The 21155-nt window shown below is 39.4% G+C and overlaps 1 protein-coding gene across 4 annotated transcripts; it reads right to left on the reverse strand.

Annotated features, from left to right (window-relative positions):
* Nucleotides 1-123: 123 nt before the first annotated feature.
* Nucleotides 124-17611, reverse strand: ngly1 (N-glycanase 1). Of its 4 annotated transcripts, none has more exons than XR_006983300.2 (13): nt 17408-17611; nt 14821-14935; nt 12087-12293; nt 11678-11840; nt 9918-10137; nt 7910-8031; nt 7630-7775; nt 6366-6476; nt 4161-4340; nt 3819-4007; nt 2518-2695; nt 1495-1658; nt 838-977 (listed from the first exon to the last, which is right to left on the reverse strand). XR_006983300.2 is itself a non-coding variant. In XM_017481513.3 (12 exons), exons 1-12 carry the CDS (start codon nt 17506-17508, stop codon nt 802-804), a joined length of 1908 nt encoding a protein of 635 aa, XP_017337002.1. In that variant the 5' UTR covers nt 17509-17607; the 3' UTR covers nt 124-801. The 4 variants fall into 4 exon arrangements, 2 of the variants coding, with proteins under 2 accessions (XP_017337002.1, XP_017337003.1); XR_001814149.3 differs by having other exon boundaries at nt 1495-1661; XM_017481513.3 differs by lacking the exon at nt 1495-1658 and having other exon boundaries at nt 124-977; nt 17408-17607.
* Nucleotides 17612-21155: the final 3544 nt, after the last annotated feature.

The raw sequence follows: 21155 nt of genomic DNA on the forward strand, positions 1-21155 counted from the left end.
TGCAGACATACTCAGAGACAGACAGAGAGGCACAGACAGATAGAGACACAGACTGATATAGAGACACATTAAGAGACACAATGATGTTGCATAGAGTTAAACGGTAAAGAATATTTCTGACTCTGCAAACAATTCATTTAATAAGGTAATTGAAAACAACTGAATAATAAAGTAACTGAAAAACATTATTCCATAAAAAAAATAAAGACAAAAATGTTGAGGTCTGATTTTTTTTTTTTTTAACTGGCCTCAAATAAAAACAGCAAGAAAATAATCGATAAAGTTTGACACACTGGAGGTATACATCATCATACACCCTGCTGCCAAATTAGCATTATAAAACCTTCCACATCATTCCTTACAATACACAAGAGTACAAGTTTTAAACAGTGTCTCAATTGCTATAATTACAAATACAATTGGTCTAAAGATTAACATTAGGCATGTACTGATCCAAAACAGAGTACTGCGATGAGGAGCTCTCCGTTTGTATCAATTTATCAAGTAGCTGAGCTATTTGTATCAATAATAGAAAAAGTTGTATGGATGCATTCCTTATTAAAACACAAATTTGGAGAAACGATAAAAAAAAAATAAGAGTAGAATCATACGAGAGTCACTGTTCTATCCCTTATAGACATTGTATTCACTTGAGACATTTCTCAAGAAAAGAACATCATTTGAAAAGTGAGACTGTGCTTTTCACATCAAGTCTTTACTCACATTAACTTTGACTTCCCAGAACATTTTTAGTTTGCTTGTCAAACCACAGAACGAGGCCACAAGGCCACTACACTCTTATCAAGCATCCTCCATTTCCACAAGAATCTCAAACGAAGATGTCTCAGTGTCCTTCAAACTCTGTCTGAACAGCTGGGCATGTTGCCACGCCACCTCTCCGTCCCCTCCACTCAGCTCCGCTTCTACCACCACTTCTTCAGACCCCGTGAGGCCTGTCGGTGAGTGCATTTTACCATCTGCGAAACCAAGCAGTGATACTGTTAAATTATATCGCACAGAGCAGAAGCGCCTTCAAGTGACATTTAACGAGTTCGGGTTACCTTATAAACATTTTTTTACTTCAGACTCAGTGATTTGGATGCAGTTCCAGATGTAAATACTACCATCTACTCATATTTTGAAGATATAAACACACAGATCAGCTCAGTGACAACAGTATGATATCAAAACGTTGCGTTCTTTTGAACAGAGAGTTTTTGTGACCACAGAAACTTTACCGTGATTTAAGTTTCATTACTAAGAGTATGGTGTGTGTTTTTCTCAGACGATATGGCTCTGTACGCTTGGCTGTACATCGGCGTACAGTCCTACTACATGCATGACACTAATTATGAGGTCTAATATTCATTTAACTGTATAAAAACGTTAATAAGCCATGAATGGGCAAGCACAGCTTGAAAGAACTTAAAACTGTAGCTGCAAGCAGTAATTAAGGGGGCCAAGCACTTTCTTTGCCTGTGCTTGTGCCTGTACCTTAGTGACGGAGGAAGACCAGAAGCCACTGGGACCATAGGAGATAAACCAAATTTGAAGATAACACATCAGGTCGTTGCCAAGATATCACCTCACTTCCTGTTTTCGGTAGCCCTCCCAAGTTGCAAGCGATGTTATATCTTGTTTCTTAACTCCAGCTCATCCTGCTAATTATACATCATCATCAATATATAAAAGCGTTGCTAAGATATGCCCTCACATTTTGTTTGGCGATTTAGCAGTCAAATATGTTTGCGAATTTGTTTGCTGCAAAATTATTTGTTGGACTGATCTTACAACGTTATGATCCAAATTTCGTGTAAGAGAAGCAAAAAAAATGAAGAAATAAAAAAAAAAAAAAAAAAAAAAAAAAAAAATCTTTTTTTTTTTTAAATTTCCCAACATTTCCCAACACTTCCTGTTTGGCAGATCACAAATTCCTTATTATTAACATATTATATAATTATGGAAGGAGTCTCCAGTGTCAGTGTTTTGTCACAGTCGACCATTTTTCCACCATGGAAGAGTCTCAATAGGAGTTAACTTCTAGAAGGAGGGGAGAAGGGGAGAAGAGGAGAAGGGGATAACCCCCCCCCCCAAAAAAAAGACACAGATGATGGAGCAACAGTTTATAGATGTTATAACAGGAACTAACTTCATTTTATAGATGTTCCGCAACACTAAATGTAACTAAAAACTGCTAAAAAGTATAACGTGTTCTTTAGTTCAGAAATATTGCATCATTGATGAATTGCCAATAGTATATAGCACAAGATGAATAAAAGACTTCGAGATGCACTGCTCTAGACAAACAAATCAAGGTCACGCGGTAACATGCATCACACCACCCTGTTGTTGATTATTTTCCTCATTATATATTCCTTACACGTGCATAAAGCATATCCGCATTATTACCTGTAATAACAATAGTTGCATATCTATTGCAATGACTCAAAAACCTGGGTGTCTGATCTCGACTCCAACTTGAGTATTGAATGATCTATCCAGCAGGATTTTTTATACCTCCGGGAAACTCGACGGTGGATTGCGAAGAGCGTAATCTCCAGCAGACGGCACCAGAGTGGAAGGTTTGACTGACAGCCCTGACTGAGACGGATTTAATCGTCATCCCCACAGGCGCACACACAATCCTCCAACACAGCCTGCCTGAGGAAGAGCCTTCTGTTCGAGTGAGGTACACCTAGAAACCAACCAACCACACACACACACACACACACACACACACACACACACACACACAAATGAATAGGGAGACTTGTGATGCAATTTGCAGAATTATTTTCTGCTTTTTTTTGTTGGAAAACTACTTGAATTGATCATTTACAGTCACAACTGTTGGTCAATTTGAGCTGTACTCATGATCAGTGTGCATGAATCGAAGAGGGCTTTGGCTGAATGCACATTGTGATGATGTCACATTGCACACACTACTGTGCAAAAGTTTTAGGCAGCCTAATTTTTATTTTTTTTTAGTACAAACTTTGTTATAGATTTTTATTTGATGACTTCTACATTATCGAGTCAGTACAAAAACATTTTCGATTCCCAAACATTAGTTTTCCAGCACAAAATGAAAAAAAAAAAAAAAAGTTTGTATGGCAGTAAAGAAAGCAGTATATTACGTGGTAAGAGATACTTTTCAGACCAAAAAAAAAAAAAAAAAAAAAAAAAAAAAAAAAAAAAAAAAAAAAAACACAACACCACAATTAAGGCTGCTGTGTCGGTTTCTGCGAGATGCTCAATAAAACGTACGGCTCATTTCCTTATAATACTGCACTAATTATACCAGAGACTACTCTTTTTTTTTTTTTTTGTCACACCAAATAATGACTTTCATTTATTACTATTTAGAAACATTTAATTTCATTACATTATTTTGAAGCCATCTTTACTCTACCTCATTGGACATCAGGGTGTCCAATCTTATCCGCAAAGGGCTGGTGTGGGTGCAGGTTTTCATTCCAATCGAGCAGGAGCCACACCTGATTCCACCTGTTTAATCAGATGATCCTGGCTTTCAATAGACTCGGGTGTGGCTTCTGCTTGGTTGAAATGAAGATTGGACACCCCTGCTCTACAGCATTTCTCTGCACGTGCCTAAAACTTTGCACAGTACTGTATATTGCGAAGTTTGATTGATTTTGCGTTCATTTCTACAATCACGAAATCCTGGAGGGACTGGAATATAAGGGACAATAATTAACATACAGGCAAACCTTATGACTAATGAATGAGCAATAAAGAAAAACCATGCAGATTATTATTTTTTTAAAAACATTAAATCGCTGCAGATTCACGCTAACCATCTGCCAGTCTTGTTCTTCTTTCCTGAACACAGACTCATTCTTCCAAAGTCCCTTTTCCCAGCCCAGGATCTTCTCTTGGTTGTTGTGCACTCTACAGTAAGAGTCTTTGGCCACATTATATTGTAGGTGGAATGTCTTTGCATCCTTCTCTGACTCAGTGGGGATAAACACAAACTCTGTGGCTTTCTGGAAATAAAAATAAAATAAAATAAATAATAATAACAATAATAATAGTAAAAAGACCACAAATTGTCATCACAATAGGAAGTGCATTGACTTGCAGGACAGTTAGGAATGTGATGGACTAGCATAAACGAATAATAGAAATTAATCTTTCACCTCTTTGGAAGCAGCGGCACCACCGGTCTCTCCACGAGCAGCCCTCCAAGCGAGAGAACCTGAAATCCGGCCTCCCGTCTCTCCTGGCTTTGGGCTCTTTGGAGAAATGAACTCCACCAGCTCGACTAACAACCTCTCCAGCAATTCCTGCTTCCTCTCGGCACTCAGTGACTGCTGCCTCTGTGCACACACGGTCCATACCGCATTCATATTTGTTGTTTAAGGAATAAAACAATGGGGTGTGCTGATACAGGAAAATAATTGAAAACAGGGTGCTGTGATGTGGCTCAATGCAAAGCAGAGTTACTGCTGGTGGTGGTGTTTTTTTAAAAAAAACATTCTCTCAATAACAGCGATTTGAAAATTACATACGTGTTTATGTCGAGCATCCACCATACAAGTGTGTGTGTGTGTAAAGCCTAGTTCACACTGCCCCAACAGACACTAAGAAACTTTTTTTTTTTTTTTTAAACAGACAGTCAGACTGCTTTAAAAACGGACGATCCTTTGACCACAATCCAAATTTTACTACTACTAATGTCTTCACGTGTCATTCTTAGCCTGAAAAGACGAAGAGAGAGAGGAAAGAGGTTGTGGGTGAAGCCTCAGTTGCTGCAACGTGAAAGACAGGGCGCTCACTTACGTTTATGCTGAGAAATCTTGCAACTCCAAGAAAAACTTCTCATGCTAGGCTATGTGGTAAGCTAAGACCTTACGCTATTAGATCTTGCGTTATGAACGATATTTTTACACAAAACGTAAGCAACAAACATTTGTTGCGATTTCTGTTTCACTTTTTACATTGTGAAAAAGAATACAGAAAAAACGGCATATGGTTAGCGGATGATCCCGATTAAAACCAAAACAAACAAACAAACAAACAAACAAACAAACAAACAAACAAACAGAGAGTAGATACTCCTTACTGGGGGTCAAAATAAAAAAATGTTATTTAAATAAAACACATCAATACGTAATTTATCCTCTTCTTTCAGATTCATCCAGAAATCTAGCATTTTACCCACAACAATGATTTAACACGCTTAACACCTTGTGCATGGGTTTTCGCTTCTATGAAGTTTTCAGGGATGCTTGCCTCATTGTCATGGCAACGGTCGCACCCAGGTCAGATTACGTCAGAGTTTGTTGGAAAAGAAAAATAAATAAATCAATCAGTCAGTCATACCACACTGCTTGGACATTCCACAGCCGACAAACATGTTCAGTCGGTGAAAACAAACGGCGTTCAACGTTAACAGACGCAGACAGGGTTAACACGCTGAGCTGACAAAACCCAACAAACCTGTCTGTCGCCGTTGCTCGGCCTCTGTTGGTGCAGTGTGAACTAGGTTTAAACTGTCACTACAGAAACGTACTCGAGCGAGTGCACCGGCGAATCGAATTACCATACAGCTGCTGTTATAGAAAATGAACCGACACCTTCTGACCAATCAGAATCGAGCATTCGACAGCGGTATAAGACGGCATTAATAAATTGCTAAAAACATCAGTTTGTTGCTGCTGCTATAAACCTCTTAAAAATAGTAACTCGTATACTAATTATACACTGTGTGTATAATTCTACAATAAAGATAATAAAACAGATCACATTATTATTATTATCATTATTATTATCATTATCATTATCATTATCATCATTATTATTATTATTATTATTATTATTATTATTATTATTATTATTATTATTATATGAGTGCGTCATTATTTAAAAATATTTGCCATCTTTTAAAGCAACACCACAAATAATTACAATCAGCTGTATATTACATTTATTTTTAAAGAAGGTGCAGTAGTTGTTGTACAAATAACCTGGAAGATATGTATAACACGATTAAAAATTTTAAATATTTTTTTAAACCCCTGCGCATGGCATTAAGCCATGGTGTTGGCAAAGGTATATTAATTTGTTCAGAAAACCTGATTGGAAAACTCACTTCCGGTCCGAAAGCTTGTTGGTATTTGGATGCGCCTCCTGTCGGTCATTTTATACACACTTTACACTATGGGCCACCTGGGGGCGGAGCTTCGTGAACATGGGCGGGAATCACTTGAATGTTGAACTTACATAAAATGTTAAAAACATAATCTTGGGGAGGGAAGAAAAGACTAATCTCACCTAATGCAAATACATTGTTAAACATTTAGTGAACACTGCTTACTTGAATCTGGCCGGGCGTTACTTACCACAGCATTAAGTCCATTGATAGTGTGTAGCAGCCATGTTTCCTGCACCTGTGTACGTCTGGAAAGAACTTCCTGATGCTTACAGGAGTAGCGCCATGTTACATCAACCACCTGCAATCGTACACCACGTGGAGATTTCAATTATACACAAATAACGATACAATATAATTATTCACTATTATAACGGTTTTTCATAACTGACCACAGGGGTGGGGTTTTTTTTTTTCTATTTCCAAAGTTTAAAATCAAAGTCAGATCCATACGTGAAAGCGACAATTTTTATAATTTTGCCTCGAACGTTGTAGTAGATTTGAAATGAAGCAAATCAAGTCTTTCAGCATATTGCGTTAACCATTTAGGACAGCTTATTACAGCCTAATCGACAATCATAAATATTAGGATTATTTTTAATACTTGGATGCAAATCCTTTGCAGTCAATGACTGCCTGCAGTCTGGAACCCATGGACATCACCAAACACTCTTAATTGTAGACTGTGACGAGGATATACGCCTTCCTCCACCAGAGTGTTCTTGACTTGGCTAGATGTTGTGAAGGGGTTTTTCCACTTTATTGTCTTCCAGGCCTTTTGTTGTTTGCGGAGCTCGCTAGTGCATTCCTTTATTTTTAAGAACGTAACAAATTGATGATTTTTCCACTCCTCTCTCACTTAGGTCTGTTTTGTTTTTGCAGCCTAATGACGCCCTCCTTCACTTCCATCGACACCTTTTTGGACCATATATTCAGAGTTCGCATGAACAGCTAGTAAATGCAAATTTCAACACTTGGAATCAACTCCAAACCTTTTGTCTCCTTAATCTGTCATAATGTGGAAACAAGCCACACCTGGCCATCAAACTGCTTATTAGTCAATTATCCAATTACTTTTGAGCCTGTATAAAAAAATAATAAATAAAAACACGGCTGTAATTCCTTAATGGCTAACGCGATAGTTTTGTTAAACCCCTTTGAATTAAAGCTGAAAGTCTACATTTCAATCACATCTTAATGGCAAAACCACAAAAATTGTCGCCGTCCAAATACTTATGAACCCGACTGTATACGGATTACGCTTTAGAGATACATCCGTGTTTATGTTGGTCGCATGATGTTTGTGTCACATTAATGCCCGTTCCTAATACGGATCCCGGAAATGAAAACCATAAGGGGATTGTTTCGTAAGTTGCACTTCCTGGGTTACATGATCGTTCCTAGCGTTTTATCGTATTGCAGTAAGATTTGGAGGACCGACGAGATGTTTGTACCTGATCTTTTGAGAAAGCGAAGATGTAGGAAAGCTTCTTGCCCCAGCCCATCTCGTAGAGCAGAGGTGTGTCGCATGCGTTTTCGCAGGGATCACAGTGCAGCCAGCGCCGCTGAGACTGAGAGTACACCTCCGTCCACACGTGATCTAAAAACACACAGCAATAAATTATACACGCTACATACACGAGCGCGACGTCAATAAGTCTGGAAAGAAGTTGAATGAAAGCAACATGTTTGTGTGCTAATGGCTGAGAGAGACCAGAAAGGTGTTCAGCATACCTGTCGAGTCCCAGATGTACCTGGCCTCCAGCCCCAACGCTCTGCAGCACAGAGTGAAGCAGTTGGCCCATTCTCCACAGCGCCCCCTCCTGGTCTCCAGCAGTTTCTCCGGGTTATTGTATCTAAACAGAAACAGCGAAACTGAGATAACGCTCACTGCAGAACCAAAAGTCCAAGGGCTAGAACTGGACCTGATCCAACTACTCCTATAAACCCAAGCGTAACCCATGAGACGTGGTACCACACGGAACAGAAAACGCATGCTAATTCAGCCGGAAACGCACCGAGTACGACTCCACCCAGGCACTGCCGAGGATCAGGTCTGACTCCACCCCCTAGACTTTTCATTCTATATATAGTAAAGGGAACCAAATACTAGTGCTATGTCCCATATCACATAGTATGTCAAAAAGTGGTGTGTGCTGGCCTGGAAAACTACAGGCTTTCTTTTCTTTCCGTTCACATTGCTACAGCGTCTCATATGCATCTCTCAAAGCTTTTTACAGATACTACATTTCTGAGCCGATACCAATAACCCATTATTCAGTGATATCGGCCGATACCGATAGTTCTACCTTTTAATACCTTCTTTTAAATGAATAATAATTAATTCCACAATTCTGAAGGAAACGCAAATAAAAACTTTATTCTCTCCATTTCAACAAGTTTTTTTTCACAGTAACTGGTCTCATAAACAGAAAACACATTACTCTAACATTAACACATGAACTAAATTCTGAAGATTAAAGTAAGATTTATTAACTTATTGAATGTTATTATTCATATTAACATTGACCGAATTCTAAAAAACTTTCTGTTCGGCTTCACATTCACTCACCTCAAACAAAAGTATTTCTACTTCATCACTGACATCAAACTGATAATATATAATATCAACTTATTTATATATTAACATTAACTGCATATGAAATACACTACTCTACAAATATACATTTCCGTGCAATATATACTTGTCAACTCATCTTCATTTAAATCGTTCATTGGTGTACTGGCGCTTTAATTCAGCGCGAGCAGCTCGGCAATAAATAAATAAAGAAAAGAAAATAATTAGACTCGCCGCCGAAACTCGCACTTCACTGCTGCAGCGTCTGGTGTAAAATTTTAGCAGTGCAGAGATTACAGAGCTTACAAACTGCAGTTTTGTGTTTTCCCGCCCTCTTTTGATTGACAGCATATAATAGCCTTTTGCATCGGTGCATCTCTAATATTTATTTATTTATTTTAAAGTACAGTACATTTTCATGGTACAATCAGTACTGTTTATTTCTGTGATAAAGCAATATTTTACTTTCAGTGTTTGAATTTTCATTCAGTATCAGTTTTAAAAACCATCAGTTGATCTATCGCTCATCGTCAGGTACGGCCCAACTTCGTTATCGGTAAAATCCAGCTCGGCCTCTACAGCCCAAGTTTTTTTTCGCTTAACTTCCTTTTGAATTTTTGAATGTCTTTTTATTAAATCGTTTAAACATTTTCGCCGTCGTCTCTATAGACTGTGTGAGCAATCTTATCGGTTTTGACGACGTGACCGAACAAGAGCACTGCGGACATTTTTGAGAGCGAGTATCTGGTATCAAACTGATCTCATTAGGCTTTAGGTCAGTCAGTTAACAAGGTTTTAGACATCTTTACGCACACGGACTGCTTTTACTTCTGTGTTTGTTAAACCGGCTCCTTACCCAACGTGATCTTTGCAGGCAGGTTAAAAATTAGCCTAAATAAATAGCAAAACATTTCTCAAAATATTATGTTTTGTTCAAATATAAACCGCCAAAGTGCATTATTGGAAGAAAACATCCAATACTGTGACACTTAATAACACTCTGCAATTCTAAACATTTTGACACCCTCTACAGAACAACAAAAGGTAATGGAGACCATTGCTTGCTGACTTTCCACTTAAATCTGCAGAACATCTGGATAGGAATATACCTTATCATAAATGAAAAAGATGCAGAGTGTATTTCTGATAAACAAGCTTCAGTACCTTGGGAATCTGGTGGTGAGGTTGCAGGCGTCGCAGTAGTGGTTCTCTACACGACCAGCATCCCAGCGTAGGTCGTCTGTAGAGGGTGGGAGGGAACCGGAGGAGTGCGTGCGACCCCCGCACCGGCTGCATGGTAGGCTGTCCACCCAGGTGAAGAAATCCTGCTTAAACCACTGTAACAGCTCCAGCACCAGCATATCCTCCTCAGCAAGACTACACTCTAAACGTAGGAACAAGATGATTCACTGCTAGAGATTTTTATGCTTTACAAAATCAGGCATTAGAAATCAGAAACTTCTGCGTTCGGTGGAGTTCATACTGAAAAGGACTACACATAGCACATTAGGAATATACACAAAACGGACGTTTCAGCAGAACAGGCACAATTCAGACTATACAGACACTATATAGGCAATAGAGCAGAGGAACCAAATATCTGTGTCGGGACAAAAATAAAGGAGTTGTGAAATGCAGAATATATGTCATGCATTACTCATCGCTGGATAAGCTTTTCTCAAGCTCAGACCGCTTATGATGGCTGTCCATTTTAATTCCACTCAAGTCTCCTGTTACAACGTTTACGCTCCAGTGCTCTACCACATCACACTCTGGCACTCCATTCTATTTTCATTTTATTTCATTTCTAGTGTTAAAATTACTTTTAGTATGCTTTCTAACTCTCTGTGCTGCTGTAATATGTGAATTTCCCTCTGGGATGAATAAAAGTGTTTGATCTCATCTACAGTTGTGCTCATAAATTTACATACCCCTTGCAGAATCTGCAAAATGTTAATAATTTTTTTTTTAAATAAAAGAGGCATCATAAACATTGCATTTAGTTTTTTATTTATTTCTGCCCTGAATAAAATATTTCACATAACAGGTGTTTACATCTAGTCCACAAGACACAGTAATAACTGAATTTACACAAATGAACCAGTTCCAAAGTTTACATACGCTTGATTATTAATCCCGTGTGTCGTTACCTGGATGATCAACGACTGTGTTTATGTTTTGTGATAGTTGTTCATGAATCATTTGTTTGTCCTGAGCAGTTAAACTGCCCACTGTTCTTCAGAAAAATCAACCAGGTCCTGCACATTCTTTACTTTTCCAGCATCTTCTGCATATCTGACCCCTTTCCAGCAGCGACTATATGATGTTGAGATCCATCTTTACACACTGAGTACAGCTGAGGAACTCATACATAACTATAACATAATGTTCAAACAATTAACTGATGCTCAAGAAAGACTACTAAAAGTACTAAAAGAAAGACAAACAAGACCTTTAAACAACAAAAAAAAAAATAATTTACACCGATCGTCCTGTTCAAAAGTTTACACCCCCATGGCTCATAATGTATCGTGTTGCCCTCTTGAGCATCAGTGAATGTTTGCACCAGTTGTTCATTAATAAATTAAACATTATTAATCTTGGCAACATGCTGTGGTAGAAGAAGGGGAAAAAAATAAGAAGGGGGGGGGGGGGGAGAAAAGAAAAAAAAAAAAACATTTCTGGTGTGCTCTCATTGGAAAATAATCAGCTTTGGGCATTGAGCATCGTTGGTCATTTTAACATGAGCTAAACATGAGCTATTATATTCTGAACGCAAGTCTTGCATGTACTACTTTTTTTTTTTTACATATTTATTTGTTTGTATTTGATTACTACTTTAATATCCGTACTTCATGAGCGCAGTAAACTGTAACAGTATTGATCCCGTAAGTACAGTATAGAGTACAGTACAGAACTCTTACCAGGGTCTGCTTCTCTGGCCTTGCACAGTCGATCTTTAGCTCTGGAGCAGAGCTGCTCATGTGGTAAACAGCTCAACGCTTTCTGCTGAAGTTCAGGATTCTCGTACACAATCAAGTGCTGAAAATTTGATTGCAGAGTCCCAAGGAAGGACTTGCTACCTAACTGCAACACAAAAGAAGACATAAATAAAGGATACTCTGATATGTGTGTGTGTGTGCTAGATCTAGCTCTAGCTATTTGCCTTAGTTAAATAGATCAAGCTTAAAACAGAAAACATAGAGAAAGGTAGATAGGTCGGCTGAGTTATTTTCACTGTTATTGTTGACTACGGGGGAAAAGGTGTGCATGAGCATGGAGGAAAAAGTCAACTAGATGCTTGTACACACAAACGAACGACTGGACTCTTACCACAGATGGGGGCGGGTCTATAGGGCGCTGAGGCTCCGATGCCACTGTAGGACTCGGAGCAGGAGAGGAAATGGAGGTAGAAGTGCTTGAGCATGATGCGTGTTGGTCTGCTCCTAGTCTCTGGTCTCTCTCAACAGCTATCATCTCTCGCACTCGTCTCAGCTGATCTACAGACGCTGACCTCGGGAACACCAAGTGGGTCTCAGCCTGAAAGGGCACAAACAGACAAGTCAAATACAGATCCCAATAGTGCTTTTAATTCATAATGTACTGTAAGTAAGGGATAATCCACGGTAGGATGGCCGTTAAACGTGGAGGCAAAGAACCGGAGTGCATTAAAATAGCGTAAAGCACACCTAGTCGTGGATTATCCCGCTTACACTGTGGTCACTTGCCTGTATTGACAAGTTAAAGCGGTCACTGATGTGTGCAAAATGTGACTGAAAGGATAAAAATAACGGTTAATGTTTGTTGGTTATTTTATATCTGAATCGTTAGATTTACAATTCCGCTCGCTCTATAATCATAGACAGAGATAAAGTAGCGCAATAAGATTCTATTTATTTCAATTAATTATAATAAATAGTTATTAGAGAGAGAGCAAGAGGGGGGGGGGGGGATAGAGACTAAAAAGACTAGTGAGAGAGAAACTAAAAAGACTAGAGAGAGAGACTAAAAAGACTAGAGAGACTAAAGAGACTAGAGCGAGAGAGAGAGACTAAAAAGACTAGAGCGAGAGACTAAAAAGACTAGAGCGAGAGAGAGAGAGACTAAAAAGACTAGAGAGAGACTAAAAAGACTAGAGAGAGACTAAAAAGACTAGAGAGACTAAAGAGACTAGAGCAAGAGAGAGAGACTAAAAAGACTAGAGCGAGAGACTAAAAAGACTAGAGCGAGAGAGAGAGAGACTAAAAAGACTAGAACGAGATAAGAGTGTGCTACTAATGATGCAGCTGTGAGTTTAACTACTGTAATCTACTGTAACTGCATGTTACTATGGTAACAGCTGTTTATAGGCAGCACATTCACTTGGAACGGTGATTAAACTGACAGGAACTACCTGTGCATTATACAGTTCGAACGCACACCTTCCAGCCAATCAGAATCGAGTATTCAGACAGACTATGGTATAAAGCCCGGATATACAGTATATTCAGACTTTCTGTTAAAATGAGTAAGTAACGATAAAGCGACAAATTTATGTCGCGTGTGACTGACGTCTTTGCTTGTAATCAGAGACAGCAACTGATTCGATACACAGCATTAGTATTGGGTCGATACCCGGTATTTTTATTTTATTTATAGTTTTATTACATTTGCAACTAGATTTGTGTGTGGAAGCTGTAGTCTTGTAAAAGTCATGGTTTAGCTATTCTTTTTATTTTCAGCTAAAGTCATTTTAAAATGTAGTTGTTGTTTTTTTTTAAATAAATAAAAATATCAGTTACCGAGATCAGCTGATGCTCAAGATGTCAGTAAATCGTTCAACAGTGTACTGGCGCTTTAATTCCGCTTGAGCACCGCGGGCAAAAAAAAAATTTGCCTAGAAGCCGAAACTCCCGCTTCACTGCTGCTTACTTCCAGTTTAAAATTTTAGCAGTGCAGAGATTACAGAGCTTACAAACTGCAGTTTTGTCGTCATTCCACACAAGAGACATCATCTTCACACACAGCACGAAATCCATGTGTTTTCCCGCCCTCTTTTTATTGACAGGATATAATCAGCCCTGATCATCGAACGTTTCTAAACTATCTGCCGATGGCGCGAAAAATTTGATTTTTTTTCAAATCGGTGCATCTCTAGTAAAAATGTAAGAAGCTTTCCATCAGCCGTTTATTTAAAAACGCAATCTGAATGTTGTACGAAGTGACATTAATCTTTAACAAAGCTATCAAACTAGACAGCAGGCACAACAACTGAAGGACAACATCGTCCTCAATCTTGTTTGATTTGAGCTGAATGCGTCACGTGACTAAGAACACGTCAATGTTTTTGAATATCTCCGTTTTCTCGGTTCACACCACAACGTGAAAACACGGTTTTCAAACATATCCACTCGTTTTCGAAAAGCTCCATTTTCGCTGGACAAAAATGGCGTGTCAGTGTTTTGAAGGCCAAAACGTAGAGAAAATTAATTGCGTTTTCAAACGAGTCGTTAGAAAACGCCTAAGAGTGGTGATATTTAGTATAACAGCACTGGAAAATTTCAGTGCCGAACAGTTCATTACATTGAAACCATTTACAGGCTGTCAGGCAGTCTGTGCGTTGCCTAGCAACAGGCAAGCTTCTACCCAGCTACAGCTTCTTTAGGAATTATTTTCACTGACAGAGCGAAAGTATACAAACTATTTGGCCCTATCGTGTCTGAAATGTCAGTTAGTCCCTATTAATTTCTTCTTGATAGAACTTTCGAATCACAGCCGTGCCGATTTTCAGCACAACAGCACTCTCACACCAGCTATATTGTTTAAATAATGTAAGTGATAAAAGAACTAAATTAGTTCCTGGATATTGAACAACATTAAACGTCACTATAAATAATAAAAAGTGACTTATTGTTCTTTCATTATTAAAAATGGTAAACGCTGGCAAATCGACTGTGGTACGATAACAAATGATTATGCTTCCATTCCACTGCGCACTACACCGCAAACCACTACAAGGAAGAGGATGTAGAGTAGGAAAGGGGCAGGTGCAGTGTAGAAATGAAACACAGCCAAGAGAATCAGGTACCTCCTCAAAGCCCATTTCAAACAGGCACTCCACTGCTCCTTTCACAGGAAGAAGTTTAGTGGAGAAGGTTGGGTTTCCTATACGAATGGACCTGTACTTCTCTTCATTTGGGTTCCTGAAAATGATACGCAGATACACGCAGACACACGCAGACAGAGAGAGAGACAGACATACAGAGACAGAGAGAAAGAGAGAGAGACAAAGGGAGACAGACAGACAGACAGACAGTGAGAGCAGATAGTGATTATAAGAATGTAAGGGATCATCTTTTAGATGCATTAAGGTTGGTTAAATAGTGTACCATGGATTAAAACAGTGATGAAATCAGCTGCATTCCAAATGACTTCCTGTTTCCTGTATAAAGGCACTATATTATTTAAAGGGCAGATGTAATGTAAATGTGCCCCCTATATACTCTACACACTCTATATACACTACACACTCTATAGGCCCTATACACACACTTATACACCCAATACACCCCATATACCCTATACATCCCAACATCCGTACTCTATATACTCCATACACCCTGTACACCTATACACCCTCTATATACCCTATACCCTGAAACATCCATACTCTATATACCCAAACACACTCTATATACCCCATATACCCTATACACCCCCATATACTCTACATACTCTCTATACACCCTATACACTCATACACACTCTATATACCCCATATACTCCATACACCCTACACACCCCCATATACTCTACATACTCTCTATACACCCTATACACTCATACACTCTATATACCCCATATACCCTATGCACCCCATATACCCATACCCCACTATACTCTATACACGCATACACCCTATATACTCCATATACCCTACACACCTATACACTGTATATACCCTATACACCCATACACACTCTATATACCCTACACACCCCATATACCCTATACACCCATACACCCCCATATACTCTACATACACCCTATACACTCATACACACTCTATATACCCCATATACCCTATACACCCATACACCCCATACACCCTACACACCCCCATACTCTACATACTCTCTATACACCCTATACACTCATACACACTCTATATACCCCATATACCCTATACACCCCATATACCCATACCCCACTATACTCTATACACTCATACACCCTATATACTCCATATACCCTACACACTGTATATACCCTATACACCCATACACACTCTATATACCCTACACACCCCATATACCCTATGCACCCCACATACTCCATACACCCCCATATACTCTATGTACTCCATACACCCTATACACCCTATACACCCATACACACTCTATATACCCTATACACCCCATATGCCCCCATATACCCTACACACCCCATATAACCATACCCCAATATACTCTATACACACATACACCCTATATACTCCATATACCCTATACACTATATATACCCTACACACCCCATACACCTATACACTGTATATACCCTATACACCCATACACACTCTATATACCCTACACACCTATATACTCTATATACTCCATACACCCTATACACTCATACACACTCAATATACCCTATACACTCCATATACCCTATATACTCTCAATACACCCATACACACTCTATACACCCCATATACCCATACCCCAATATACTCTATACACTCATACACCCTATATACTCCATATACCCTATACTCTATATACCCTACACACCCCAAACATCTATACACTGTATATACCCTACACACCCATATACTCCATACACCCCTATATACTCTATATACTCCATACACCCTATAGACTCATACACCCATACACACTCAATATACCCTATACACCCCATATACTCTCTATACACCCTATACACTCATACACACTCTATACACCCTATATACTCTCTATACACCCTATACACTCATACACACTCTATACACCCTCTGTATACCCTACACACCCATATACTCTATATACTCCATACTCTCTATACACCCTATATACCCTACACACCCATATACTCCATACACCCTATACACTCATACACTCTATATACCCGATAAACCCATATCCTCTATACACCCCATACACTCTAAATGTATAGGATATATAGAGTGGCTAGGGCGACTGGCTCAGGTGGTAGAGCGGGTGGTCCACTAATCGTAGGGTTGGCGGCCCACATGACTCCACACACCGAGGTGTTCTTGGGCAAGACACTGTACCCCAAGTTGCTCCCGATGGCAAGTTCGCGCCTTGCATGGCAGCTCTGCTACAATTGTTGTGTGAGTTTGTGTGTGAATGGGTGAATGAGACACAGTGTAAAGCGCTTTGGATAAAAGTGTAGACCATTTACTCTATATACACTATACACCCTGCACACTCCATACACTCTGCACAGGGTATATAGACCCTATACACCCAATACACTCTATACACCCTATACAGTGCACTGTCCAAATCAAAGCAGTTTGGGACTCGGCCATTATTTACATTCAGGAAGATGACGGAGCAGTTATTGCACAGCTGTCTAGCTTGATCACGCTAATTTAACACATCTCTAAAGCAGGTAGAGCTGTTTATAATTAATCCTGCAGGGACTTTTACCTGAGAATATTGTCCGCGTAAGTCAGCAGCAGTTTTGACACATCCAGAAACACCTCGTTTGGGTTCTCAAATAACGCAGACACTCCTGGAAATCCGGCCATTTTTATTCTAAACCGAAATAAAATGCTGCTACAGGAACGATGAAAAAACCGAACCTCATCAACAGCGTCCTAACTGACATGAAGTGCCCTTTGTAGGGTGTAAAGAGTCATTTCATACTGTATTTTGTGCACTACGTAGTGACTAGGGATTCCGCGTTTTCAGATTCAGGATCAGGCCTCCTGTAATACGTCTCATTAATGCCAGATAAATCACCACGCAAAAATAAAACCGATACGAAATTTGCTTCAAATAACTAACTTTAAGTAAATCAATAACTAATTGAAAGTGCTTTTTTTGAGACTGGAAATGTAAATGTTTTTATTTTACAGTGCTGTTATATTTCGACCGTTGATTATATTCAGGCGATTTTACGGAAGTCTAAAAAAATTAAAGTCCTCACTTAAAAAATAAAAGTCCCCATGTGTCTTTTATAGATTTGCATTTATTTGTTTTTGTTTACTTTCCCAGAGAGAGGTGGAAGCTTAGAATTCCTAATTTACTAAACATACACTATATGGTCAAATGTATGTGGACACCTGACCATCCCACCCATAAGTGGTCCTTCAGCCAAACTGTTGCCACAAATCTGGAAGTACACAATTGTCTATAACTTCTTTGTATGCTGTAGAATTACAATTTCCCTTCACTGGAAATAAGATGCCCAAACCTGTTCCAGCATGACAATGCACCTGTACACAAAGCAAGCTCCATGAAGATATGGTTAGTGAAGGTTGGAGTGAATGAACTCAAGTGTCCTGCACAGAGCTCTGATCTCAACCCCACTGAATACCTTTAGGATGAACTGGAACACCGACTGCACCCCAGACCTCCTCGCCTGACACTGCAGCCAACTTCACTAATGCTCTTGTGGCTGAGTGATCACAAATCCCCACAGCCACGCTCCAAAATCTAGTGGAAAGCATTCCCAGAAGAGTGGAGCTTATTATAAGAGCAAAGGGCAACCAACTCCATGTTAATGGCCATGGTGTTGGGATGAGCACATATGGGTGTGATGGCCAGGTATCCACATAATTCTGGCCATATAGTGTATATAGCAAATTATCAATTAATAATGAATTATAAATCTACAAAATACACTTCACTGTCTATCTTTCTATCTAGTCTATGTTTGTTTGAAAAGTGCCAGGTTAAAACTTATACTTTTGGTTGTAGTCAAATAAAGGAAAAAGTTCAGTGTTGCCGTTCAAATGCCTACCTCCAGCGTACTCATCCGCTACTAAGCCAACTTAGGGTGTCATATTGGTGCGGAAACCCGGGACTGATGATACCAGTATGCCGTCTTTGCAAGGTGACCAAGTCTCTCACCAGATACAACACCATACCATCATCAATGCTTTGAGACACTGATGAAGGAGCAAGAAGGTGGTCTGGAGCGTGCTGCAACCCTCTAACATTCACGTTATGCCCCACTCTATACCATCATAAGGATAACTCCAGAAGACAACCAAAGTCTTTGACCATGCGGTCACTGCACAAGGGTGACTTGAGAGGGTGTGGTTGGTCTGCCAGCTGGTTGGCTATGCTCTCACCCAAATCACAACTCAGCAGCTGGCAAGACAGACACAACTGGACAATGAGAGCAACAGCGATAACAGTTCAGTTCTGTTCAGTGCAGTTGAAGCCCCATTGGCTTACAGTATATACAGCAAGAATTCAAGAATCATCAAAATTCATCTACATAGTGGTAATGACGCAGTTCATCATTCAGCTCCAGGAAGAATGGCAGAGTGGGTCCAGTGTCACCAAATGGATGATGCCATCCAGCTAGCAGAGGATTTGGTGGCATATCCAGAGGCACTTGTCGTTTTTACTCTCATTTCCTCTCCTGTTAACCCCAAAACCCACATCTGTTCCTTCTTTCCTGGCCAATGTCAACTTTATCTACACCCACATCTCACTTTCTGCACAGGGTATAACCATATCTGAGGTCTAAAAACAAAAGTGATCAGTGTTGACCTGAGAACTAGTTCCAGTCAAGGGAAATTGTACTGCTAGAGCATACAAAGACATTCTGTACAGTGGTGTGCTTCGAACTTTGTGGCAACAGTTTGAGGAAGAACCACATATTGGTGTGATGGTCCCGTGTCAACATACTTTTGAAAATATCGTGTATGTAGGCTATTCACTGAGCTAGTCTTATGGCCTCGCTTTGTGTAGCCATCTAACCCGGTCAGTGGATGCTGTTAGCATGCATTCACATTTCTGAGAGTGTGATCAGTGCATTAACCTTCAGCAAGAAATTCATCTGAATTATGACCATGGCATTGTTGAATTCTCAAATCTGAGTGGTCATGAGGGGTTCGTTAATATTCTATAACAGCAGTTCGGAAATTTCATATTTTGCTGTAGATCTTGTAAATATTTAGGACCTAGCGGTTAGCACATTTACCTCTCACCTCCCAGGGTTCGATTGGGGGTTCGATTCCCATCTCTGCCCTGTGTGCGTGTAGTTTGCATGTTCTCCCCGTGCTTCAGGGGTATCCTCCGGGTACTCTGGTTTCCTCCCCCAGTCCAAAGACATGCATTGTAGGCTGATTGGGATTTCCAAGATCCCAGGGTGTCCCCCACCTTGTGCTCCAAGTCCTTGTGTCCCTGTGTAGGATAAGCGGTACCGATGGATGGATCTTGTAAACAAGTTCTGGCATAGAATAAACTCCATACTTTATCTGTGCATTGAGTACCACACATCAGCCGCTGGGAGGGCTCTGTTTGTTTGAATTATCAGGTAGTTTGTATTTACGCTTTGAACACACACAGTATCTTTTCTTATTACTGCTGTACATAAAACATAAAAAGGGCCGAGTGTTTTGAAGTGCACATGAAGCACAGACAATCTGTCAAGCGACAAATCAATTCCATTTCCACACCACGTTTCCAAGTGGTTTGATTAAATCAATTAAATCTGCAATTAAGTGAGGACAATATTACTAACCTGGCGAGCTCTTTCTACAGTTATAACCCAGTTTGTTCTAATACATTTTCAGATCAATCACACAAACATCAGGTCATGTCTCTGACCTAAAATTATTTTATTATGACAGAGAAAAAAAAAACACAGAGAATAGTTTAGTTCCCGATATATTTGATCAGTGGCCAGATTTCACATTAGCACTGGGAAAATGTTGACAGATAGGACAAAAGATAATCATTGTGGCTGATACAGACATGAATACCAGTCTCTTGGAGGGAATATAATTGTCACAGGACCTAAAGGTTTTCAGTCATTTCAGTGCTACTACAGTGCTACTAAGTATCAGGAAATCCTCAAATTCAAAAAGCTTGGGTCATGCAACGTGACTGATCCAAAAACCTAACAGTAACAACACGGTGGCTCATAAAGCAAACACAGAGTGTATTTTATACTCATGAATTCAGTACAGTTGAACTGCTGTGGCATAGCAGGCTGTTAAAAATTCTATAAATATACACGTAACAGCAACAGACTTTCTAGAAAACGGTCTCTTTATTGTGTATATAGAATACAAATGTATTCTACTTGTAAGTAGATTACTGTCTTGCTGCTGCTGCTCATGTCTTTTACAATATTGGAACATTATAAAGTTTCAAAAGCATCTGTTGAACTTAGGACGTTAATTATTCAGACAAGCATATAATAAACTTATAA

This window comes from Ictalurus punctatus, chromosome 12 (assembly GCF_001660625.3).
Source record: "Ictalurus punctatus breed USDA103 chromosome 12, Coco_2.0, whole genome shotgun sequence".
NCBI lineage: Eukaryota > Metazoa > Chordata > Actinopteri > Siluriformes > Ictaluridae > Ictalurus > Ictalurus punctatus.

Bases quoted from the DNA above. Each gene is read 5' to 3' on its own strand.
- ngly1 (XM_017481513.3), bottom strand. From the start codon at position 17,508: ATGGCCGGATTTCCAGGAGTGTCTGCGTTATTTGAGAACCCAAACGAG. The intron at 4,341-6,365 runs GTAAGTAACGCC...GTGTGTGCACAG, and splicing joins TCAATGGACTTAATGCTGTG to AGGCAGCAGTCACTGAGTGC. The intron at 2,696-3,818 runs GTTAGCGTGAAT...GTTGGTTTCTAG, and splicing joins AAGAACAAGACTGGCAGATG to GTGTACCTCACTCGAACAGA.